At 52.1% G+C, this 25,436-nt stretch overlaps 2 protein-coding genes across 12 annotated transcripts in view; one reads left to right on the top strand and one right to left on the bottom strand.

Moving 5' to 3' along the window:
• Window positions 1-582: 582 nt before the first annotated feature.
• Window positions 583-20,797, top strand: FCSK (fucose kinase). Of its 8 annotated transcripts, none has more exons than XM_039851810.1 (25): window positions 584-885; window positions 1,951-2,184; window positions 5,953-6,057; window positions 6,408-6,559; window positions 6,669-6,719; window positions 7,474-7,599; window positions 7,873-7,945; window positions 8,361-8,458; window positions 8,860-8,940; window positions 9,484-9,603; window positions 9,788-9,959; window positions 10,354-10,466; window positions 11,100-11,201; window positions 11,315-11,485; window positions 11,923-11,987; window positions 12,377-12,747; window positions 13,443-13,653; window positions 13,822-13,988; window positions 14,082-14,303; window positions 14,641-14,784; window positions 14,946-15,065; window positions 16,659-16,846; window positions 16,930-17,029; window positions 17,500-17,723; window positions 17,897-18,039. In XM_039851810.1, exons 3-25 carry the CDS (start codon window positions 5,976-5,978, stop codon window positions 17,981-17,983), a joined length of 3,240 nt encoding a protein of 1,079 aa, XP_039707744.1. In that variant the 5' UTR covers window positions 584-885; window positions 1,951-2,184; window positions 5,953-5,975; the 3' UTR covers window positions 17,984-18,039. The 8 variants fall into 8 exon arrangements, with proteins under 8 accessions (XP_039707748.1, XP_039707749.1, XP_039707746.1 ...); XM_039851807.1 differs by having other exon boundaries at window positions 584-990; XM_039851809.1 differs by having other exon boundaries at window positions 584-1,056; window positions 1,955-2,184.
• The window catches only part of COG4 (component of oligomeric golgi complex 4), a 21,355-nt gene continuing 14,843 nt past the window's right edge, over window positions 18,925-25,436 (bottom strand). For 2 of the 4 annotated variants that reach the window (XM_039851816.1, XM_039851818.1), the window contains 7 exons: window positions 24,125-24,187; window positions 21,786-21,902; window positions 21,085-21,177; window positions 20,424-20,507; window positions 20,105-20,206; window positions 19,721-19,849; window positions 18,925-19,497 (listed from right to left, as the gene is read on the bottom strand). In XM_039851816.1, the coding sequence (XP_039707750.1) occupies window positions 19,363-19,497; window positions 19,721-19,849; window positions 20,105-20,206; window positions 20,424-20,507; window positions 21,085-21,177; window positions 21,786-21,902; window positions 24,125-24,187 (723 nt within the window). In that variant the 3' untranslated portion in view covers window positions 18,925-19,362. Of the gene's footprint in view, window positions 19,498-19,720; window positions 19,850-20,104; window positions 20,207-20,423; window positions 20,508-20,653; window positions 20,791-21,084; window positions 21,178-21,785; window positions 21,903-24,124; window positions 24,188-25,436 lie in introns of those variants that run through there. The other 2 variants (XM_039851817.1, XM_039851819.1) reach the window with 2 other exon arrangements.

The raw sequence follows: 25,436 nt of genomic DNA, 5'->3' as shown, positions 1-25,436 counted from the left end.
GTAGATTTGGAAAGTATGTTCTTGTAAGAAAAATTCAAACAATACAGATAAAGCTTAAGTTCTTGCCTCTACCCATTCCTAGCTGTCTCTGCCCCATGTACTCCCTTCCAATCCTGTTCCTATGCATACTATGTGTGCATATACATTATTTTTGACATGAATGGCTTCCCCTATGTTCTACAACTTGCTTTTCCCTTAACAAGATGTATTGAACACCATTTCCTCCTGTACATACATACACTTCTACCTGATTCTAACTACTGAATACTACTCCATTGCATGGATGTGCTTAGTTTATTTCTTCAGTACCCTAGAGAGTATTTCCAATTTTTCGCTATTACAAACAAGGCTGCTATACACAACTTTTCCAAAAAGCCGCGGTTCCTCTTCGCACTGCAGAATTAGAACCTTTCTTCCGGAAGGACCTACGTGCTGAACCTCTCCTCCGCCCCAGAAAGCACTGTTAATTGCCAATCCAACTGTAGACGCTCGTGCAACATGTATGATCCTTGCCCTCACCACCTCCACCGCCCCCACCTTCCCCTGCCTAGGATTTTTTTCTCTAGAGAAAAACAGCTGCCCCAGTTCTCGACCCGGGGGTTTAAACAAACCCAAAGCCTGAAACCTCGAGTTCCGGAAAAAAGAGCCTGTATCTTTAAGAGGTATTGGTTCCTTTGGGAGTTGTAGTTTTGCTGGCCCAGGGAGCCGCCTACTCGCCTCACCTTACTTCTGATTCTGAAGACACAGCCCTTTCGGAAAGCGATGCCCTGACCGTATCTGCTTGCCTACCCTCACCATATCCGCTCGCCCTCCGGACCGCGGGAAGCTGGGGTTTTGGAGAGAACAAACCACGGCGGGCAGAGGAGTGAAAGTACATTTCCCAGGGTGCGTTGCGAAAGGACGCGCAGCACCACATTAAAGAGCCCGCCAAGCCTAGCACCCGGCGGACGCAGGGACTTGTGTCTGCGCGGTCGCCCCTTCCCATTCCTCGTGAGTCACCCTTGCCCTTTCCTGGTCTGTCCTCTCCAAGGGGCAAGAAGGAGGCAAGAGTTTCAGGTGACTGTGCTGGCGTCCCCAGAGTGCCCTGTGGCCGTAGGGGGCGTCTGCAGGTTCTGTTACTCCTTTGGGTCTTTCAGTGGGAGTTTCGGGATCTGGGAACGCTGGGGACAGGGATGGGGGATAAGGGCCCCAGGGGCTCTTCACTAAAGAGTAGATGGGGCGCTGGATGCCGGGGGCTACTGACTTTGCTTTGAGGCCCCTTCTGCCTCAGTTTGCCCTATGGGGTCTCCTTATTATGCACAAATCTCAATTACGGTAGTTCCCACCTTTATCTGATGTTTTGCCTTCCACGGTTTCAATTACTCGAAGTCCGCAGTCTGAAAATATTAAACGATGTGTATTTTAAATTATGAGAAGTTCGGAGTAGCTTAATGTAATCTTCCCCCATCCTGTTCCTTCCTGCCTGGGGTGTATTTCATCCCTTTGTCCCACTTATCCAGGCTGTATATGGTACTAGCTGGCTAGTCACTTAGTAGCCTTCTTGGTTGTCAGATCAACTGTCAGATATGGCAGTGCTTATGTTCAAGTAACCCTTATTTTACTTAATAATGGCCCCAAAGTGCAAGAGTAGTAATGCTGGCGATTCGGATATGCCGAAGAGAAGCCATAAAGTGTTTCTTTTAAATGAAAAGGTGAAAGTTCTTGACTTAATAAGAAAAGAAAAAAAATCATATGCTGAGGTATCTAAGATCTATGGTAAGAATGAATCTTCTATCCGTGAAATTGTGAAGAAGGAAAAAGAAATTCATGCTAGTTTTGCTGTCACACCTCAAACTGCAAAAGTTCCCGCAATAGTGCGGGATAAATGCTTGATTAAGATAGAGAAGCTATTCGTGGGTAGAAGACATGAGCAGAAAATGTGTTCCAATTGATGACAATGTGTTGCACCAGAAAGCATTGAGCCTGTATGAAGACTTCAGCAACGGACCCCTGAAACGAGTGATACCAAGCCATTTACTGCAAGTAAGAGATGGTTACACAGATTCGGGAACAGATGTGGATTGAAAAACATAAAAATTACTGGAGAGGCGGTGTCTGCTGATGAAGAAGCTGCTGCCACATTTCTGGCAGAGTTAAAGAAGTCGATTAAGGAGAAAGGATACCATCCAAAGCAAGTCTTAATAGGTATGTATGTATGTATAGGAGAAAGCATAATATGTATAAGTTTCTGCACTATCTGATGTTTCAGGCATCCACTGGTATTCTTGGAGTATCCCCCATGGATAAGGGGGGACTACTGTACTTGCCTCTTATATAATTTACAATGTGATTTTATTCCTAGTCAACTTTCTTCTGCCTTTTTCTTTTCAAAAGGCAAATCAGATCCCTCCATGTGCCCCCTTTTCTTTGCTTTAAAGCTCTAAAATGCAAAGTCCCTGTCTTACCTTTCTTCAAAAAGCATATCCAAAGAGGCCTTATTATTTTATTTATTTGTTTGTTTGTTTGTTTGTCTGTTTTTTTTTATTAGTATCCTTGGATGGGCCCAAAAAGGCCTTATTATTTTATGCTGTTCCTGGCTCCCCTTCCCTATCCCAATTTTGGGCAGCATGTGATTGAGGACATTAAATAATATTTCAATTTGGCCTCAGTATTAAAAGTGGGCAGAATATTGGAATAGAAGTCTATTTTCTGAGTTTTCTGTACCGATGTCAGGTATGATAGGGCAGAGGCTCCAAGTGAGGTGCCTTATTCCTACAGGGTAGTTAAGAACATGAACCTTAGACTTGGAAACACCTGGCAGTACTAGCTGTATATGACCTTGGGCAGACTATTTCATATCTTTAAGCTACAGTTTCCTTATCTATACTGTGAGTATGATAAGATCCAACTCATAGGACTATTGAGTGTATAATATGAGCTGATACTACAATGCCTTTGGTGTGGTGCCTGAAAAAAGCACTCCCTAAGTGTTAGCTATGAGTATCATTCCACCTTTTATGTTATCATAAAATACCTTTTTGACTGATCTAGCATGCTCCTCAGCCTTGCTTGCTTCACTTAGGCTTTCCCTGATTTTTCCTTCTTCCGAGACGTCTTTGACCAGGAGAATATTTCAGAGCCTTCATTTCTACTAGATTCAGGAACAAGTTAAACTCTTCTGCTCTCTCCTGGAGAGAAGTACCGTTTATTGAGCTTCTACTGTCTGCCATGTATTTGATGTTTTGTTTAATACTGACAGCAGTCCTAGGCCTGTTGGCCCTGGTTTTCAGATTAGGAAACTGAGGCTTAGAGAGGTTAAGTAACCTGTTTTAGGATCACACAGAAAGAGGCAGACATGGGTACAGAGCCCTGGGGGCTGATTCCCAGCCCAGAACTGTTCCTCTGCCCTAGTCTGTAGTAGGGTGCAGTCCAGATAGGGCTGCCCTCCCACCTCTGGCCATGACCTATCACCTGCCCATGTCTCCCCCTCACTATGCAGAGACTAAGACTGGGGTCAGACCTTTGGACTCTCCTTGGGGCATTTCTTCCTTGCTCTTTTTCGTCACCTTTGCATGGGACCAAGCACTGTTATCACCATTACCTGAATAAGAATCGGAGAGACCCAGGTCCCAGTCATGGCTGCAGCATCTACAAGCATCTGTAAAGTGGACAGAATACTTACCCTGCAGGGGTTTTGTGAGAATGAAAAACTCATCTGTGGGCCAGAGTGGGTGAGCTCCCTCTTAGTGGCCGTTGTCATTAATGTCATCCTCATTTCATTGTCACCTTGTTTTGAGCACTTTATATATTACTCCTTTTGTCCTTTTTTAAATCCTCAAAAAGGATTTTTAAAGTTGGTTCAGTGTCGTGGTTAAGAGAATGGACTCTGGAACAAAAGGGTCTGCCATTTGCTAGCTGTGTGACCTTGGGCATGTGACTTTAATCTCCGTGACTCAGTTTCTTTATCATCTATTCTATAGAGTAAAGATAGTACTTCCTGCACATTAAGTTAGGGGTTCTTACAGTGATTTTTCCTTTGAAAGTGCCAAGAGGGAGAGGATATTGTACTCCCCATGTCGGTTTGAATTCTTGGAGAAGAGACTAAGATGGGATTAGATTTATTGGGGGAGGTAGCTGGAGAAGGCAGGGAGGGCTGTTAGTCTGCTCCCTGTGAAGGAGCACGGGAAGGAAGGAAGGGAGGAGAGAGGGATGGGTGGAAAGAGTCTCAGACTGCAGTGTCCTTCTAAGACAGTTTCTGTTGGGTCTGTGGGGAGTCCTGGAGAAAAAGATGGCCCGTCTTGGCTCCAGGACTCCCCATCTTGCAGGAATCAGTCTGTCTTGTTCCTGAATCTTTGGTTGGGAGCAGTTGATGGGGAACATGGCTTCCATGTCAACAAGCTGGGGGCATCTGTCAGTTATACTCCCTGCTGCAGGACGCCCAAGAGGGTTAGTGGTGCCAAAGATCAAACAGTGAGCTCGTGGCCAGGCTGGAATCCCTCCATCTGGGCATCCTGGGAAATGCCTTTGCCCTCAGGTGCCTGGCCAAGATCTCTAGTTCAGATTTACACTCTGGATTTACCCTCCTGGGCTGAGCGGGGAGCAGAGCAGTTTCTATTGGTGGAGGCTTTCTCTGAGAGCTCATGGGAGCGTGAGTGTCGCTAAGTTGTGTTGTCTGTCACCCTTAACCATTGGCTTGGTGGCAGTAGAGTCTGGCATAAGAAGAGACTTGCTGAGGTTCAGGGTTCCTGCCGGCTCTGGCTGGGGCGTAGGCTGACTGCTGGACATGCATTCCAGGTGCCTCTGGGGTGGCATGCAGCTAGCTCCCGCATTTCTCCTGACACTGAGCTTTAGGGCTGGAGGGAAGAGGTGGGTGTGGGCTGCGTCGTGGTACTGCAGCCGTGACCCTGCCAGAGGTGGATGCCAGGGCACTCCTGGGGACTTGTCTGCTGAGGTACTGGGGAGGCCAGGGGCTCCAGAGTCAGACTAGTTTCTCCTCTGGTAGGAGAGAAGTGTTGTGGGGCATAGGAAGGTGTGAAGCCATTGCTTTGGCCTCACTTTCCCCTCGCTCAGGATGCCCTGGAGGAAGATGGCTGACAGGTGGGTTTGCAGCCTTCTTTAGGCTTGGAGCCCCTGGGAGGGGAGGTCCCCTCTGAGGCCCCTGTAGTGGGCGCTGTTGGTGCTCTGCCCAGATCCCCTTGAATAGGCTGGTGCACCCCTCCCAGAGATGCCCCCTTCTCCATGAAATTGCCATCAGCCTCGGGAGCCTGGGAGGCTAGACCGTCCCTCCCCCAGCTCACGGTCAGTGACTGAATGATGAAGGGCCGGTGGTACAGAAAAGGGCAGCCCCTCGCTTTACGGTAGGACCCACTGTCTACCACCGCCCCTCACTCCCAGCTCCCGCTCCCCTTACTTCTTCTCCTGAGAAAATCGTATGCACGTAGATTGAGAAATTCAAAGATACACTCATCACATGACCCAGCAATCCCCTACTGGGGTAACCGCCTGGAGAGATGAAGTCTTGTGTTCGTACTAAACCTGCACACAAATGTTTATAGCAGGTCTATTCATGATTGCCAAAACCTGTAAACAGCCCAGATGTCCTTCAGTGAGTGGATAGAGAAACAGACTGTGGAAGATCCATGCAATAGAATACTGCTTGGCAAAAAAAAAAACAAAAAAACCCCAAAACAACTACTGATATGCTCAGCCAACTTGGATGAATCTCAGAGGCATTATGTTGGATGAAAGAAGCCAAGTGTAGGAGATGCCATTCCAACTCTAGTTATGGAGTGCTGATTGATGGTTGTCAGGGGTGAGGGGCAGAGGAGGGCGTGACTCTAAAAGGGTAGCATGTGGGAGTTTTTTTGGTGCAGGTATCTATATATGTGTTAAAATTCAGAAAACTATACAAAAAAATCAATTTTAGAGTATGATAATTTTAAAAATCACATATGCCCCTATCTCTTGCTTCAGGAAGCCTATCAACTTTGGCCAGAATGGAGCAGCCCAAGGGGGTGGATTGGACAGTTGTCATCCTGACGTGCCAATACAAGGACAGCGTTGAGGTCTTCCAGAGAGGTAGGGAACCCTCTGCCCTCACCCTGCCCTGATGTGGAACCCTCACCATACATACCCCTACAGCCCTAGGAACCAGGCAGACCTGGGCTCAAACCCAGAGTTTGCTTCTTCCCAGCCATGTGACCTTAGACGCATCACATCACTTTATGGAGACTCATTTTTTTCCTCTATGAAGTGGGAATGATTATACTTACCCCACAAAGTTGGGCAAAAATCTAACAAGCTATACTACGTGACATACTCCTGGTTCAAAGACGATAAAATAATGATTATTGGTAGATTTGCTTTAGGCGCTTGGGACTAGGGTTGGGAGGCTCGGGGAGCAGGTGCCAGCTGCGTTCTGACTGCAGAGCTGGAAGTACGTCAGAAGCGAGAGCAGATCCCTGCCGGAACGCTGTTACTGGCTGTGGAGGACCCCGAGACTTGTGTGGGCAGTGGAGGAGCCACCCTCAATGCCCTGCTGGTGGCCGCCGAACACCTGAGCGCCCGGGCAGGCTTCACAGTGAGTGCTTCTGTCGTTCCTTTGGTGCCTGAGTGGATTTGTGTTGGGTGCCATCCTTGGGCGCCTCTTGCCCAGGCCTCTGTCAACAGGGCTCTTCCACTCTCAATAGGTGGTCACGTCTGATGTCCTACACTCAGCCTGGATCCTCATCCTGCACATGGTTAGTAGAACGTTGGGCAGGGCGCCAGGCAGAAGGCCGCAACCGTTGATTCTTGGGGTTGGATGGGACTTGAGGGCTTTTCTGCCTGTGCGCGGGTGCAAGGTGTTCGTTGTGCAAACCCAGAAGAATCGGAATCAGAACTGATCTAAGTGTCCAGAAATAGGGAACTGGCTACATGATAAGCGGCATATCCTCCCGGCGGAACACCGAGACGGCAGCGAACTGGTTCGTCTAGCTCGGTGCATTGATCGGGAAGAGACTGGCCAGCTCTGTGACCTTACGCAAGTCACGTGACTCTTTCTAGGCCTCAATTTCCTCGTGTGTGAAATGGCAGCAGTTTCTGCTTTGTGTAGATGTGCTGAGATGACCCAGTGAATGCTTAAAATGGGGTCTGGCTTTGTATAGTTCCCAATCTTATTTCTTATTTCCCCAGTTTTACGTGTGTGTGTATTCTGGTGTCTCTACCTTTTCAGAATCTCATTTTTGTAAAAACAAAAAATGACTGAATATAAGTCTGAAAGGATATATCTCAGAATGAGGGCAATGGTTACTATTCTTGAGGGATTGTTTTTCTTTTTGCATATGTGCGTTTTCCAACTTTATACTATAATCATGTAACTGAAAAAAATTACATGAGAAAATCACTTTTAAAAAGTCCTCTAACTTGATGACTTTCCACCTTCGTACAGCCAGTCGGGTGTCCCCAGGCTCTCTGCCCCAAGAGTTCTCTTGCCTGTCCTTGCTTCTCCTCCAGGGCCGAGACTTCCCCTTCGATGACTGTGGCCGGGCCTTCACCTGCCTCCCTGTGGAGAACCCCCGGGCCCCTGTGGAGGCCACGGTCTGCAACCTGGACTGCTTGCTGGACGTCATGAGCTATCGGGTGAGGCCAGCGGCTCCCCTGGGGCCTTGTCCCTCTCTCGCTGCACCACCAGCTACAGTCTGTGTAGCTCAGACGGGATGCCAGGAAGAGCGGCTTGGTGTACTCAGAGTTAGGTAGAGCTTTAGAAAGTTAGTGTTGGCCACACTCAGGGGAGGTGTGGGCCCAGGAGATGGGTAGGAGAGTCTGGGGAGCATTGGGACAGGCCAAGACTGGGCTGTGTGGGAGCAGAGGAAGCCCTGGGCCAGGCCACCAGCTGCACTTTCTCTCCTACAGCTGGGCCCAGGCTGCCCACCAGGTGTGTGGGTCTGCAGCACCGATATGCGGCTGTCTGTTCCTCTCAACCCAGGTGAGCCTGAGAAGGCTTGGGATTGCCTTCTCTTGTCATAGCCAGAGGTGGGCTGTGCCTTTCCTTGCCCGCCACCACTGGGCCTGGCTCACTGCTCTACTGAGGAGGGAAGCTATAAGGTATGGAGGATGAAGTCCAAACTCAGAGGCAGGGCTTCTCCGGCAGGGCCTCTGCCGGCCAGTCTTTGAAATGGGCGTACCCAGCCCTGCGTCTTCTGGCTCATGCGGCTGTGGGAAAACTTTGGGAGGGGAGGGGAGGTCATTCTCCCAGAGGAATGTCTCTTTGGCTCGGAAACCATTTTTTCTTTTTAGAGGTGCCAAGATGCCCTTGCGCTGAGCTCTTGCCTCTCCCTGGCTGGGGACTGTTTGTCTTGGGTTGGGGGCCCTGGGGAGCCTCCTGACTGACCCACCCACAGGGATCAGCTGGGACGGCTTCCGGGGAGCGAGAGTGATCGCCTTGCCAGGGAGCACAGCCTACGCCCGGAACCATGGCGTCTACCTCACCGACCCCCAGGTAGTCAGTCCCCTGCGGTGGCAGCGTCATGGGCAGCTGAGCCAGCCCAGGGTGGCCTCCCATTCCTGCACTCTGGGCAGCCTCTGGTCCTGGACTTCCTGTCATGGTCTGGATTTGGAGGAGTTTCCCCCGTGGCAACAGCTTTTTTGCTCACTTAGTCTTTTGTCAAATTCAAATGGCACATGGACCCTATGCCAGGCTCTGTTCTTGCACTGGGGCTGTGAAGACCTTCAGAACCCGCCCTTTTTTATTGTCAGGGGTGCGACGGTGCTCCCCAGGGGGCCTGCTGGTACCTGTCAGACATGTATCCTAGGTTTTTGTTTGGAAAGCACCCTCGTGGTGCCCCCATTCCTGGTCCTCCCTTCTTCCCTTCCCTTCCTCTGTCGTCCGCCCCCATGCAGGGTCTCGTTTTGGACATTTACTACCGGGGCACCGAGGCGGAGATACGACGGTGTGCCAGGCCTGACGGGCGGGTGCCACTGGTATGGCTGCCACCTGGCTGGGGGCTTTGGGGGCCCCGTGGGAAAGGAGCAGAGCCCCCCTCCTTCTAGAAGATTCTGGGAGCAGGATAGAACTAGAATCTGATGTGGTCTGGAACTGGCATTTAGAGGAGCAGGCAGAGCCAGAATCTGAAGAAGGGGTCTTGTCCTGAACTGCAAAGGCTCAAGCCAGAATGTGAGCAAGTTCAGGAGTGTAGCCGGGAAGAAGTCTAGAACCTGACTCGGGACAAGGGTAGGAGTGGTGGGTAAGGGTCTGGGACCAGACCATGGGGAAGATGGAGAACTAGGTTTGGGAAGAGGTCTGAAAATTGAGGGGTGTCCCAGAAGGTGCCTGTTGAAGGGTCCCTTGGTGGGAGCCACCCCCAGTAAGCCTGGAGCCTGGGTGCTGGAGTGGCCCAAACCATGAAGAACCCTGCTTGGTATGGTGGCCAGCCTTGCTTGGCCCATCTGCATGTGTCCTCCCCAACTCGGGCCCAAGCCTGGCCCCAGGGGCCCCACACCTCACCCTCATGGGGGCTCTTCCAGGTCTCTGGGGTCACCTTCTTCTCTGTGGAGACTGCTGAGCATCTCCTGGCCACTCACGTGAGCCCACCCCTGGACGCCTGCACCTACATGGGCTTGGATTCTGGAGCCCAGCCTGTCCAGGTGATGGGAGGTGGGGATGGAGGCTGGGGGTCCATAGCCTGGGGGCGAGCCCTTGACACTGGTGACCTGGCTCTGCGACCTCAAGCTAGCCCCTCCCCTCTCTGAGTCAGCATCTCTGGGGATAGGACTGCTGCAGTTTGGCCTAGGAGCCCCCCAATAGCTGTGCTTCCTACTCTTGCCCCAGCTGTCTCTATTTTTCGACATCCTGCTGTGCATGGCCCGGAATGTGAGCAGGGAGGACTTCCTGGCGGGGCAGCCCCCGGAGATCAGGCAAGGTGACACAGACGTCGCAGGTTATCTGCAGGGTGCCCGGGCCAAGCTGTGGAGGGAGCTTCGTGATCAGCCCCTCACCATGGGTGGGTATTGTCTTTCGGCTCTCCAAGGTGGGGAGACCATGGGAGTGAGGACCCCCAGAATGAGGCTGCCACCTGCCTGGCCCCTGGGCTCCTGGACCAGGCTGGCCTAGTGCGTGTCCCAGAGCCCTCCCTCCTCCACCCCCAAGATAACCCTCTTCCTTTCTTCCTTTTGTCTCATTCCTTGGCTCCAGTTGCCGTCTTTCCACTTTCTAGCCGTGTGACTTTAGGCAGGTTGCTGAACCTCTCTGGATCTCAGCTTCCCCATTGGCACAATGGGCTCATCACCGTGCCCGTCCTCCCAGCTTCTGATGATGTGTCTTTTGGTAGAAGGCCTGGCCTGGCATCAGAGATGCAGCAGGCATAGGGTTGGGGTTAGTGCTTGTTATCTTTACAGCATATATCCCGGATGGCAGCTACAGCTACATGACCAGCTCGGCCAGTGAGTTCCTGCACAGCCTTACGTTCCCTGGGGCTCCTGGGCCTCAGGTCGTGTACTCTCAGGTGGAGGTAAGACCTTCTTGGAGGTAAGGCCAGCAGAGGTGCCTTCTGGGTTCTTGAGAACAGGTGGGATAGGGTCTCCTGGGAAGGGGAGGAATAGCCCATGCTTGAAACAGATTACCTATGAATGTGGGTCTTATTATCCCCATTTCATACATGAGGCACTGGTGGCTCAGAGAGGTTAGAAAACTCGCCTAAAGTCGTAGAGCTAGTAAGTGGCCAAGTCAGGATTCTACATCCACGTCTGCCTAATTGAGAAGCTAGAGAAGACCTCCCTCATCCTATTCTTGGGGTCTGCTTTGAGTTGATGGGCCTGGGTCAGTGCCATGGTGCTGAGGAAAGGGACAGATAGAGTTCAGAAGTGGCCCTCGGGGGATGAGGGGTCAGGGTGCCTGGCTTGTGGCAGAAGTTTTCTAGGGGAGCTGTCATCTGGGGGACCTCCATCGCTGATTTCAGGTTTGCTCTGGAGGAGAAGGCAGAGAGTGTGCCTCTGCAGGAACATCATGAACAGGGCGGAATGGGAGGCTCAGGCCAGGGCGGGTGCAGAGGAGTCAGGCTGGCTGACGGCCATGGGTCCTGGCTGTGGAGGAGGATCAGGGCAGCCCCCGGCTCTGGGCCCTCACGACCTCTCTGGCTTCACAGGAGCTGCAGCTTCTGGAGGCTGGGAGCTCTGTGATCAGCTGCCTGCTGGAGGGCCCTGTCCAACTGGGTCCTGGGAGTGTCCTACAGCACTGCCACCTTCAGGTGAGATCTGAGAGCAGGGGCAGAGCTAGGTCCAGGTTGTGGGGGCCAGGTCCTATGTGTGTTGGGGGTTGCCTGTGCTGTCCACTTGAGATGCCTGCTCTCTCCCCTGCTAGGGTCCCATTCACATCGGCGCTGGCTGCTTCGTGAGTGGCCTGGACACAACCCAGTCCAAGGCACTGCACGGCCTGGAGCTGCGTGACGTTGTCCTGCAGGGACACCACATGCGGCTGCACGGCAACCCCAGCCGTGTCTTCACCCTCTTTGGCTGTCTGGACAGCTGGGAAGTAGGTGCCTGCCTTACCTTCTCTCATCTTCAGGCTTTGGGGACACAGGGGTCCCACTCTCCCGTTCCACTGGAGGGATAGGCTTGAGGAGGGTGTGGCCAGTAGAGACTCACCATCCCTCTACCTCCCTCCTCATCTACTCTGACAGGCAGGCTGCTGGGGATTTTTATCCCCATTTTACGGGTTGGAGACCCGCCTTGTGCTGCAGAGCCAGTTTTGGTAGATCGGACCTAGAACCAGGATTCTGTACCAAGTTGCATACACCTAGGCAGGGCCACTAAGGCTCCAGGGCTTGACACGGTGTATCAGAATTTGCTGGTACACATGCAAGTCTCTCTCCTGTCACCTCTTGAGTAGCTCCTGGCCTTCTGGCCTTAGTATCCCTAGCCTCTTCCTGCGGCCCCTGCAGCCCTGACTGTTTACTCTTCATCCCCCAGAGACAGGGGACAGGAACATATCTCAACATGTCCTGGAGTGAATTCTTCCAGAAGACAGGCATTCGGTAAGATCGATGGCCGTAATGGGCCCCTGTGGGCCTCAGCAGCCAGGGCAGCCTTCCCTAGGCTCATCTCCGCCCTGGCCCCAGAGTGCCACCTGCCCTCCCACCAGCCCACGGGGACTGAGATACCTTCGGGCAGCCTGATCCTCCCCAGCACCTTACCCTTGGTCAACTCCTAATCCATGGCTATGCTCAGGCTTTGAGATTTTGTTCAGAGGCTTGGGAAAGGAAGCAGTTCACCTCCTTCCCTGAATTGCCCCTTTTTGTCTCCTCTAGAGGAGTTTGTCCTGCCCCGTGAATTAGCCAGCCCCTAGCTGACAGATGGTCAGGGCTTGATGAGGAAGCAGGAGCCCTTGCTTGCCTCCTGCTGATGGTCCTTTTCCCCACATCAGAAACTGGGACCTGTGGGACCCAGACACGCCCCCTGCAGAGCGTCACCTTCTCAGTGCCCGCCTCTTTCCTGTGCTTCACCCCTCGAGGGCCCTGGGGCCCCGGGACATGCTGTGGATGCTAGACCCCCACGAGGATGGGGGCAAGGCCCTGTGGGCCTGGCGGGCCTCGTGGCGACTGTCCTGGGAGCAGCTGCAGCCGCGCCTGGATCGGGCCGCCACGCTGGCCTCCCGCCGGGACTTGTTCTTCCGCCAGGCCTTGCGTAAGGCTCGGCACGTGCTGCAGGACCAGCAGGACCTCAGCCTGCGCCCGCTGATCAGGGCCGCTGTCAGCGAGGGCTGTGCTGGGCCCCTGCTGGCCACGCTGGACCAAGGTGAGTGTGCTGAGAAGCAAGACCCAGGGTTACCTGCTCTGCTTGTCTTCTGGGTTGATGACCTGTGGGTACTAGGGAGCCATGAGACTTCAAAGCAGCATTGAGACAGTGGAATTTACTTTTAGGTTTCTAGGAAGCTTCATCGTTGTCAGTAGGGGGTTTGATGAGAGGCTGAGGCCTGGGGCTGAGCTTCTGGGTCCTGGGAGCCTCAGCTAACCCTACGTGTTCTGTACTGGGTGCTGAGACATAGGTGAAGAGCTCCAGAGCCCCAGGGGAATGTGGCTGGCTCTACCTGAGGGCTCAGGCACACTGGCCGGGGATCAAGCAGTACCTCATTAATGGTCCCAATAACTGGAAAATGATCCCCATTTAAGTTACTCACCTATAGCTGGTTGGGCGTGGGGCTGAGACTGAACCGAGGTGGTTTGACCCCACAGTGTGAACTGTTAACCATTCTGGGCATCCTGGATCGGGGTGAAAAAGCACTGCCGGGCTGGGGCTGGGGCTGGCAGGATGAGAAGAACTTGGCCGGGCAGAGAAGTGGGGTGTGCACTCACAGGCACGGATGCATCTTGGGTGAAAGTGAAGAGGTGTGAGGGATCTGGAGTGTTTGGGCATTGTTGAATATTCTCTGGGGGCAGGGGGCATTGGGGGCGGATCATTTCCCCAGTCACCTCTGATTCCTGGTCCCTCAGTTGCTGCTGGCACAGGAGACCCTGGTGTGGCAGCCCGGGCACTGGCCTGTGTGGCAGACGTGCTGGGCTGCTGGGCAGAGGGCCGAGGTGGTTTACGGAGTGGGCCAGCTGCCAACCCTGACTGGATTCGGCCCTTCTCATACCTGGAATGTGGAGACCTGGCGGGGGGTGTGGAGGCACTTGCCCAGGAGCGGGACAAGTGGCTTAGCAGGTGGGCACTAATGATGTCAGAACCCATGGAAAAGCACCTGGTCATCCTTGGAGGTGGAAACCCGGAGAGAGGTGGGGCAGTCACTCCGGTCAGTCAGATCCCCAAACCCAGGCAGTCCACCCGCAGCTTAGTTCTCTATGCCACCATCTCTCCCTTCCTTCGTGGCAGGCCAGCCTTGCTAGTGCGAGCCGCCCGCCACTACGAGGGGGCTGGACAAATCTTGATCCGCCAGGCTGTGATGTCGGCCCAGCACTTTGTCTCCACGGAGCCAGTGGAGCCGCCAGCACCTGGGCAGTGGGTGGTGGCTGAGTGCCCGGCTCGTGTGGATTTCTCTGGTGAGCCCTTTGTGCGAGTTGGGGTGAGCGTAGCTATCCCTGGGCTGGTTTGGCAGCCCCTGTGACCAGCTTGGTCTTGTTGGACTGCCGCAGGTGGCTGGAGCGACACGCCACCCCTTGCCTACGAGCTTGGTGGGGCAGTGGTGGGCATGGCTGTGCGAGTAGATGGCCGCCGGCCCATTGGGGCCAGGGCACGCCGCATCTTGGAGCCCACTCTGTGGCTGGCGATGGGGCCAAGGCAGGACGAGATGGCCATGAAGATAGTGTGCCAGAGCCTGGATGACCTGCAGGATTACTGCCAGCCCCATGCTCCAGGTCAGGGCACCCAGGACATCTGCCAGTGGGGATGACACACACAGCTAGCTGGGTGTGGGGACAGAACTTTGGGGACCCTGCTGGCCATGGGAGCCTGGCCTGAGGACGAGCCAGTCTGGTTAAGGAGCATGTAGGTGCCGGAAGTAGAGCTGACACATTTCTCATGTTGGGGAGCCCAGGCCTTTTTGTGACTTGGGGATGGGGCCTGCACTGCTGCTGGGCTTTTGTCCCCCAAATGAGCCCCATGCTGGGATGGGATGTACTGGAGTTGGGGTGGTATCTTCTTCTGCTGTTGGAAACCAAATGAGGGAGCTTGCTGGTGCTGGTCCCTCTGCAGGAGCCCTGCTCAAGGCTGCCTTCATTTGTGCGGGGATCGTGAGTGTCCATTCCAAGCTCTCGCTGAGGGAGCAGCTGCTGCACACCTTTGGGGGCGGCTTTGAGCTGCACACCTGGTCTGAGCTGCCCCATGGTTCTGGCCTTGGTAAGTGGGCCCTGTCCCCTTGCTACCAACCACTCTGCCCTAGCCCTCCAGCCTCACCTTCGATCCTCCTCCCTGCCTTTAACCGGCAGAGAGAGCGGGTGGGGCAGGACTAGGCTGGGCAGAGCTGTTTCATGCTTGGCACCATCCTACCTGCTCTGCAGGGACCAGCAGCATCCTGGCGGGCACTGCCCTGGCTGCCTTGCAGCGGGCTGCAGGCCGGATGGTGGGCACAGAGGCCCTGATCCATGCAGTGCTGCACCTGGAGCAGGTGCTCACCACAGGTATGGGACTGCCCCTGGTGGGAGGGAGGTCACTGGCACTTTCCCAAGGGCCTCCAGAGGCTCCCCTGGGCTTATAGCCAGATACTGTGCTGCTCCTTCACATGGTTAGAGCTTCCTGTTTATCACTCTGACTTTCTCTAGTGGTTTTCAACTTGAAATATTTCTCCCTTTAGGAGTACCTACTGAATGCCAGAGTCTATGCTACATGGTTCATGTGTGTTAGGTTTATAGGTTTATTCCTTAACTTTGTTGCCTTCTAGGGCTGTCCCTCAGGGAGGGGCTGGGCAGAACTGGGTTTGGAGTAGGGGACAGGACCTTCAGCCTGCTCTTCCAACCAGCTTACCCCTCCCTTGGTCATTTGTGCCCACCTCCCTTCTCCCATGCTAGCCATGTGGGTGGGGCACTGAGGGCTTAGAACATGGCTGTGATCATAACGGAATGGTACTAGCCCCAGGCTTCTCCCTCCTTTTGCCAGTGTGGCCCCTTGGAATCCATGCACAATAGGGAGCAGCCAGAGGTTTGTCTGGCCCGATCCTGGGGTGCTCTGGTCACCTCAGGATGCCAGGCCTCATCATGACTCTGGGAAAGAGACCGTCACAGAGATGTACAGATGCCGATTATGCTATCTTTTCTGGTCACTTTGCAGCCCAGCCTCCTCCTATCATTGTAATGACTCACATCTCATTATAGGTAGTCGTTAGCAAGAGGGGCAGATGGGGAGGTCTTTCCAGTTTTCTTCTGAGGTGCACCATTCAAATCCTTCATTTGGTCAACTGACCACTATTTATTGAGTATCTACTGAGTTTGGGCCCTGGGGATAAAATGAGCAAAAATAAGGCCCTTGCCTTCAAAAGTCATATGGTCTGTTGGAGACAGACGTAGATGTTAATCAACAGCCATTCAAATGACGAATAAATATAAGCTCTGCGAGGTGCTCTGAAGGAGAGGGACACAATTAAGGAGTTTTTGACATTTGGGGCCTAACACTAACTACTGTTTTGGCTATGAAGTTCCAGATGCCTTCTGCCATTTGCATTTTATAAATCCTTGCTGGTCTTTCCCCAAATATCAAGGGCCTATCCCAGGACCATTTCAAGTGTTGTCATTTTTATAGAGCTGCAAGAGGAAGAGATTCACAACTTTCATTATTAAAGCAAGATGTGAACAGGCTCTTTCATGTTTGATAGGTTTATTTCCAACATCAGCACCCTTTATCAGAAAATACAGGATGCAGGAGGCAGTTAGGCTGTAGGAAAAGTCCTACATCATTTCTCCTCGGGGGAGAGGTTAGTGCAAGGTCATACCCTTCGATGTGGTTCCACCTACACGTCAGGTCTGCAACACAATTTGGACTTTGTGTATCCCAAGCTTGACTCTGGAGTGAAATCCTTTTCCTTGCTGGAAAGGATTCCCTTGGAGCCTGACAATGTTGGGCTCATCCTTTTCCCACGGCTGGGGGCAGAAGCTGTCCAGCTCACTTGGACTAGTTGAAGGAAGCTGTCTTCCCCATGCCAGTCCCTGCCAGGGGTGCAGGGCTGGAAGCGGGAAGTTAGGCCAGATAAGCTCCGACAGTGATGGACCCTGGGCTCCCAGGAGGTGGCTGGCAGGACCAAGTGGGTGGCCTAATGCCCGGCATCAAGATTGGGCGCTCCCGGGCTCAGCTGCCACTGAAGGTGGAGGTGGAAGAGATCACCGTCCCTGAGGGCTTTGTCCAGACACTCAATGACCACCTGCTTCTGGTGTACACTGGTAAGACCCGCCTGGCTCGGAATCTGCTGCAGGTGAGCCCCACCCCAGGAGGAAGGGAGGCAGAAGGCTCAGGTGGGCCCAGACCCTCATTGCAGCCCTCCTGCCCCATCTGCAGGATGTGCTAAGGAGCTGGTATGCCAGGCTGCCTGCCGTCGTGGAGAATGCCCATGGCCTGGTGCAGCACACCAAGGAGTGCGCGGAAGCCTTCCGCCAAGGTGAGGTGCTTCCTTCCTGAGGACAAGGACACTACAAGTGAGTGCCTTGTTGCCCATGGGTCTGAAGCCAGGGGCCTTTGCAGACGTGGCATAGGCACCAGGTATAAGGCCTCCGGGGACAGAAACCAACTGTGTCTTCTTCAGGGTCTCACACTTAGGTCGGAGCCACATCTCAGGATAATACTTGCATTATGGGGAAGAGGCTCGGGCCCCATAGCTGAGTGCCAGGGAGTCAGAGCCGAGCAGGGTTTCGAGTGGGTACACAGTTCATTTTTATTGAACACTATGCTGGGCACCATGCCAGCTGCTATGTACACATTAGCCCTAAAACAACCCCGTGAGGTGGGCTTTATCACTCCTTTTGCCAGCCATTGGTTAAGCAGTGCCTCTTGGCTCTATTCAGTCTACAGATTGGCACTGAGTGAATATCCTGGCTCAGGCACACCCTCCCCTCTCCGCCCCCACCACAGGAAGCCTGCCTCTGCTGGGCAAGTGCCTGACCTTATACTGGGAGCAGAAGAAGCTCATGGCTCCAGGCTGTGAGCCTCTGGCTGTGCGGCATATGATGGATGTCCTGGCCCCCTACGTGCATGGCCAGAGCCTGGCAGGGGCAGGCGGCGGGGGCTTTCTTTATCTTTTGACCAAGGAGCCGCGGCAAAAGGAGGCTCTGGAGGCTGTGCTGGCCAAGACTGAGGTACCTGATGGTGCTGGGTATGACTGTGGTGGGTAGGAGCCTTCACTCTGGCCCCACTGGCTAACCAGGGCTTACTGCTGCAAGTCCCCCTGGCTCTGCAGCCTCAGTCCAGCTTCCAGAATGCCTGAGATTTGCCCAGAGCCCTCTAAACACCTCCTGCTCTTTGCTCCCAGGGCCTCGGGAATTACAGCATCCACCTGGTAGAAGTAGACACTTGGGGCCTGAGCCTGCAGCTGCTGGGGAGTGAGATCTCAACCTGATGCTCTTGTCCTTCTGCAAGAGGAGAAAGCCTGGAGCTATAGCAGCCCCTCCCTTTGGAGTACTCAGCCTTCTCCTCCGCAGCCACCTCTTTGTGAATCTCCTCCCAAAAGATGACCTGAGCTCGGACCCAGCCCCTGTTGGAGTAGTGAAGCAGAGATCATGCTTAGAAACAGGACTGTGACCTCCTGGTTGACAATGGTCTAGGCTTGGCCTTTGCTTCATCTGGACACAGGAAGGTCCTAAGCTCAGTGTCCCTGTGGCCTTTACAATTCCTATGGCCCAGCTTGGGCCTTGACCGTCTCCTTTTACACGAGGGCCCTGGAAGACGGGTCTAGCAAACAGCTGTAGCAGAGGGCTGGGGTCTCTTGGTAAGGCTGACCCCGAAGAGGCCCTTTGGGGCATTTCCTGTGGCCTTCCTTAGAGGTCAGAATTTTGCTCAATACTCACTCAAAGGTCGACTTGATGGAGGAGTTGGAGCAGGGGTGGGGGTCCACATCCACATCTATGGCGTGAGCCAGTATGGTCCTACAGCAAGTCATTGCCAACCCAGGCCTTAACCAATAACACTATGACTGTGCCATATGACTCAGTGCCAGTGAGTAATGGGTTCTCAGGGCTGTGACCTTGGAATAAATTCACTCTGCCCTTCAAGACTGTCCTCATAAAACTCTTTTGTTCCTGCTGGCAATTCTCGCTTCCCTTGGCACTGTGGGAAACTGCCCTGGGGATGATCCAGCTTCCGGTGCTGAAGGCCAAGGAGGTGGAAGAGGGTCTAGGATCAGATGAGGGGCTGGCTATCATGCAAGTCCTGGGAGTAGCCGTGTGCCACTCGGTGTGGGAGGAGGCTGAGGCTTTAGGCTTTTGCCTTCACATTTCAGTGCAACTGGTGGACCTGTCTTGTCCGGTAGCATCCGGCCCTCCCAGGAAACAGCACACAGGCATCTCTCCAAGGACTATCTTTAATCAGGGTGATCATAAACATCACATCCTCTCCTCAGAGTAAACCTAACTCCCTAGGCCCCCAGATGCATCCAAATCTTTTGGGGCCAGCAGGGAGGCAGTCTGTTTGCTGCAGTGTCTGGGGATGAGAGCATGACCACCACGTAGAAGGCTGGCCTGCCCTGACCTTTCCACCTAATCAGGAGCCCAGAGGGACCCACCTCTCTTGGTGGGAAGAGGCTGCCCCCAAACCACCACCCAGCTAGGTCTAGGGCAAAGAGTATAGTTAGCTGAGGCCTTGTTTCCGTGCTGCCAACAGTGGAACAGTCTGGGCTGTCAGAACTCCCCCCAAGCCAGACAGCCTTGCTCAGCTCCTTGGCTCTGGCCACTTAGGGAATGGTCCTGAAGTGTGATGGGCCAGGTGGGCTCACCCTGGCAGTTACAGGCGCAGCCTCTTGATGTCCTCGCTGCGGAAGTCTATGCGCAGAGCCAGCACCTGGCGTACTTCAACAGGGGTGAGGCGCCATGTCAATGGGCCAGAGTTGGTGCCCCAGTAATCTAGGATCTCTGTCACCTGTTGGAAGAACAGACACTAAGTCAGCAAGGAGGGAGTTATCCTGAGAGAAGGCCTTAAGCTCTACTAGATTCCGAGCAGCAGTGCCCAGGACAGAGAAGGTACCCTGCAGGGCTGGGCTGATGGGAGACATGGTTTTGAGGGAGTGGCAGGGATCTAAATTTTGTCTCTGCCTCTCTTCCCAGACACCTTTTCCTGGCTAGGCCAAGGGAGCCCCACATACCCGCTCCAGATTGAGGATTGTAGCCATCTGGGAGAGCCGGGCAAACTTGTCTCTGATGGTCCAGGTGGTCACCGTGGTAAGGTAGGCAATGAGTGACCTCAGCTCCTTGTCAAACTGCAGACCACCCAGCTGTAAGGGGACACAAACCCAGTCACTGTTCAAGGCCTGGCCCTCTGGCCAAGCAGGACTGGCCCCCAATTTCCCTCAGTGCTGGGCTACAGGGCCATCTGGACTTCCAGTGGTACCCCGTGGCTGCAGTCAGCTTCAAGGCCTCAGAAGCCAGGGCAGCACTGGGCTTAGAAAGGCAGGGCCTGGGGGTAGCAGGACTCATCTTCCTCAGAGGAGAAACAACAGAGCTGGAGACCTGTGCTCCCTTGACTTTACCCGATTGAAGGTAGATTTCAGCACCACTTTCTCCAACTCGACTGCAACAAAGCTGGTCATGAGGTTGGTCAGACTGTCGTAGATGACTGGAGACAGGCTGGCCTACACAGAGAGGCTAGACATCAGTGGGAGTCCCACCTATCCACTCTGCCTTCAGCAGGTAGAGACAGTTACATGAGGCCACTGGGGAGTGTTTGTATAGGCTGGGACTTGGAAGGGCTTTCAGGGCTCCCAGCAGGGGTGTGATGAGGAGATGTGATCTGTTGGTTTGGACAGAGGTGGGTAATTCCATAAGCTGGTCTCTAGAGCCTGTGCTCACCTTGAACTCCGCCATTTGCTGCTGCAGGTTAAGGATGAACTGTTGTACCCAAGGGTCATTGGCCTCATAGTCATTGAATTCTTCCTATTGTTAGGAAGCAAGGTGGGTCACTGGGGGCTTCTCCAGAAGCACCATGCACCCCCATCCTACTTCCACCCCTCTAAGAAAACAGGAGAAGAGGTCCTTCTTCCCCTGTAGCTTCTGACTCATTCGGCTTGGACACCCCGGCTAGCAGTAAATGCTGCTGCTTCCGCATCACACTTCCCACTGGGAAACAGCCCCGGGCGGTTGTAGCAGTGGCACCAACAACACAGTGAAGCTCCTAGCATTGTTCTCCCTCTGAATCTCATGTTCTACAGGAAGAATCCTTAGACCAAAAAAAAAAAAGGCTATCTATGATAGGTAGGGCAAAAAAAGCCTCATTAAAAAAGAATGCGTTAGATCAGGGCAAACTCCCTTTGGATGTTTTTCTGAGCCCTTCTCCTGCAGGAACAACCTGTTTCCTGGGAGGAAGCTAGGCTGTAAGGGTGAGGGAAGTGGGCCTGAGACACATGTAAGGTCTAGTCTATTGAGACAGGACAGCTCCACTGCCCTTCAGCTAGGGGCTGGGGGAATGAAGGAAGTAATCCTGGGCTTGATGGCCCTCTGTGGTCAGGCTGACCTCCTCGATGTTGTGAGAGACAGAGAGAAAGTTGTTGATCCAAGGCTGCGCCTGGGGCTTGATTGCTGTGCTGTTTAGCTCTGCCAGCCCTTCCTGTGATGAACAAGGCAGAGGCATCAGACCTAGAATGTGCACACACCCATCCCTTCCCTTTTTCCTGCTCCTTCGATCTCTTGACTGCCAGGGCATTCTTCCAGCTCTGAGGCTATCTGCAGGCCTTGTCTGAAGTGTAACAGAGATAATGCTGATAAAAGAAGCCAGGAACAACTGGTTCCTTTCCAGATCTGTGCAGAGTCAGGTCCAAGCCAAAGATAAGGCCTTGAAGGTTGGTCTGTAAACTCTCAAGAGAAGAGATATGAGTGCCTGGTACTAGGCAGCACCTGTGGCTAAGGTCAGGCAACAGGTCCGAGTAACCACGTGGTTTCATTTCCTCGCAGCAGCTTTCTAAGGGCTCTTGGCACTGTGGGGACCAAGTGGAGATTCTAGAGGACCAGAATGCTAGTCTGTCAACATGATGATTGCTGAAAAACCAACAGGGCCTTTCGTCTCAAGGGACTTACACAACTTTGGTGGCTTGAATGCTACCCCCTTACCTCGCCTCCCTGTTTCTTTAAACATGGAGCCCATGATAAGCTGGTAACAATCTTCTTGGAGCAACACCCAGGCACAGAATTCAGCCAGCAGCTGAACCAGGGGCTTACCTGCAAGAGGTCTCGGAATTTGTTGGACACAGCAGCCAAGTCAGAAAGGCAGCTGTCAAACTTGGCCTGAGCCTGCTCCCCTCCAATGCCCTGGCTGAACAGCTTGGTGCAGTCACTCTAGGAGAGAACACCCAGTTTTCAGGCTTCTGAGCATAGGCCATGGGGCAGAGGGGAGGGCAACATGCAATCAGCCATTTCTCCTACTGTAGCCTGCTCTGGGAGATAAGGCCAATCCTAGGCAAGAGCCCTGGGTGGGTTTCAGAAAACCTGGATTCTATCCTGGTGGCTAGCCACTTGGCTCCTACTTCCCCCTTGTAATCCAGCGGTACCAGTGCTAGGATGTAAAAAAACACAAATACCAGACATTTTTTCACACTGTTAGAGTCAGATGTTCCTAGGTTCAAATCCTGGCTCAGCCACCTATTAGTTGAGTGACGTTAGTCAAGTGATTTAAAGTTTCTGAACTTTAAACTTGCTATCTATAAAACGGGAACACAAATTCCAGCTCCCACGGTGGTTGTGAGAGTTGGATGAGATGATGCACCAAGTGCTTAGCTCAGTGCCTGGCATGTAGTAGGCACTAAGGAGACTCTAGCTATTGTTATAGTTTCTGCTTTTTAATATTATGGTCACAGCTACAATTTAAGTGCTTACCGTGTGCCAGGCCTTGTTCTAAGCATTTTATTTTTATTAAGTAGGTACTACTATTGTCTGTATTGGAACACAGAGAAATTAATAACTTACGTAAAGACACACAACAGTAAGTTGTGGAGCTGGGATTCAAGGTGGGTATTCTGGCTCCAGAGTGCTTGTTCTAAATCCCTACACTATAGCCCAGGTGTAGAGAAATCCACAGGGGCAGCTGCTTAAAGGTTACCGTGTTTGTATTGCCAGGTACCCACATTCTTGTACACTCCTTAGAAAATTTGTGGTTTTGCCTACAGTAGGAACAACAGAGAAGAGTAGCAAAGGGACTGATCGATCTAGTAGGCAAAGGTCTTTCGTTCCTACAGCAGCTCTGATCTTTACTGTCTTTAGCCATTTAACCTTGTCTGTAAAATGGACATCATGCTACCTGACCTGCTTATCTAAGAGGGTGCTGATGGACTGAGGAAGAACACAAGTGAAATGCAAATCTAAACGGGGTAGGATTTATGGGACTTGTTTTTAGCGCTTTGCTATCCCTCTTTTTCTTTCATTTAGCTAATTCTAGCTCAGTTCTGAATTCCTAACATTTCCCAAAATTCTACTTCAAATACAACAGGCTAATGTTAAGGATGAAGTCAGGAATATAATCAAAGATGCCATGACTTACAAACAATGATGACAGTCACCTTATTAAACGCTCACACTCACTACCACCAGCCTGCATGTTGAGCCCTATGCCTCTTCAGCAAAGCAGCCTCCTCAGTTCAAGTGCCCACTAGGGTGGCAGGACCCTGGCCTCCACCTTTCTCAGAGGCAAAGTTTGGGAGTGCGGAAGAGTTGGGCTCCTCATTTTTTAACACTTAAATCACTCTGTGCCATTATCTGTAACTATTTACTACCACTGCCTGCCTCTCATGTACCAGGTGCTTGATATTATCTTGTTCAATTTTCACAACCACCCCATGGGGCAGATATCATGTTCCCTGTTTTACAAATGAGGAAACTGAGGCTTAGGGAGGTTAGAGAACTCGCATCAGGCCACAGAATTGGTCAGTGGTCAAGTGGAGATACGAACTCAGGGGTAGGTGACTTCCAAGTCCAAACAATTTTCACTATACTATGCAACCTTCCTTTAAAAAATGGTAACAGCAACTGGCTTTGAACAAGGTTTGGTGACTCTACCTCATCTTAATTTCTGACATTTATAAAAGGCTTTACCATTTTTATAGTGCTTTCAACTTTTTTTTTTTTTTAATGCCACCCAACAAACCCAGAGTAGGGCAGAATAAAGATCTGCCCTACTCTGGGTTTGTTGGGTGGCATTAAAAAAAATATCTCATTTAATAGATGAGAGAACTAAGGCCTTCAGAGTTAAGGGATTTGTCCAATGTCACATGCTAAGTATGTCACATGCTGGAAGATCTAATTTGAATTCTGATCTTCTAACTCTTGGGCGAGAGCTCTTCACATTGGTCCAAAGGTGCCTTGCTACCTCTTGATTCACAGCGATCACTAGTGAATCACCTCAAGTGCTCTGAAGGAGAGTTGGCTCAAAGCCAGGGAATGCCAGTCCCCACCAGGATGAGAGTACAGGGCTCCCTTTCAAAATGAGGCCTGGTGGGGGCAGGAGTGGGAGTGGGGCGGGGGGTGGGCTACAGTGGCCGAAAACTGATAGGCAATTTCCCCAGTACCTCCAGCGTCTTCTTCAGAGTAGAGATGTTTTCACTGCAGATTTCCACGTTGTTCAGAGTCACCTGGGAGAAGAGGACAAAGAATGAACTTCCTGCTCATCCGTGTTTGTACCCACTGCAGTGCCAGACTGGCTGACAGCTGTACTCCTGAGACTCAGATAAGGGCTGAGGAAGGCCCACAGCACTGTCACTAGGCAGGGTGCTCAGGTGTTAGATTGGGCAGAACAGTTAACCAGGTTTGCCTTTTCTCCTGTGCCTGACGCAAGGCAGCAAAGCCAACCTGACTCAAGGTTTCAAGTCTTTCTTCTCTATGTTTAGGCACAAAGGTTTGGGAAAAGTCCTGGGGATTCAAACCTCAAGTCCAGGTCAATGATGCCAAGGCTGACACTTATTAAAGAAATCCTGAGAGCCACCCAACAGGCATTTTCTCATCCATTATCTCCCTGTTCTGCCAGATACCCTCTGCAAAATGAGTAATGTCAAGCCAGCTTATGTGGGGAACAAGACTCCTCAGAAGGTGAAATGGTTCACCAAAGTCAGTTAAGAATTGATTCAGCAAACATTTACCTAGTGCCCACTATGTGCCAGGCACCAAAGAGAAAGCAATTAACTAAACAGACAAAATTCACTCCCTCACAGAGTTTACAATCTAGAAGTCAGATAATATACATATTATGTAATATCAGGTAGTGATAAACACCATGAAGAAAAATAAAGCAGGTAAGGGGACAGAAACTCAAGAGAGTGACAAGCCACAGAGGTACAGTCAGGATCAGAATTCAGGTCTCCTGAGCACTAAAGGCCAAGGGCTCCTTCTCTCATAATTCAATGGACTTTTAAGCAAACTGCAGAATAGGAGATAATAAAAAGCAGCATGTGACAAAAGTGATAATTATAGCACAAACGGCTATGGCCATTTAGAGGAAAGAATAAACGTTTTAGTCTGAGGTATTCAAAGAAAGCTCCATGGCAGAGTTGTTAACTGAGCTGAACTTAAAAGGCTGGAACATAACTGACAGGAGATGAGGGTGAGTACATTTCTCTATTCCCCTAGGCAGGGTGCTCAGAGAAATGTACTCAGCCCATTGTCCTGTTTGATATTTTCTTAATGGTACTTAGGATGATCTGATACAATCTTGTTTGTTTCTTGCCTGTCTTTCCCACATGAATGACAGCTCCACGAAAGCAGGAATCTAGTCTATCTTCTTCACCGCTGTGTCTCTAGTACAGCACTGTCCAACAGAACTTTTTTGGTGATGGAAATATTCTAAATCTGAGCTATCCAGTATGGTAGCCTCTAGCTACATGTGGC

Source organism: Pteropus medius, unplaced genomic scaffold (genome assembly GCF_902729225.1).
Source record: "Pteropus medius unplaced genomic scaffold, Ma_sr-lr_union100, whole genome shotgun sequence".
NCBI classification, from domain to species: domain Eukaryota; kingdom Metazoa; phylum Chordata; class Mammalia; order Chiroptera; family Pteropodidae; genus Pteropus; species Pteropus medius.
The sequence above is the reverse complement of the archived record's forward strand: the minus strand, read 5'-3'. Positions and strand labels throughout refer to the sequence as shown.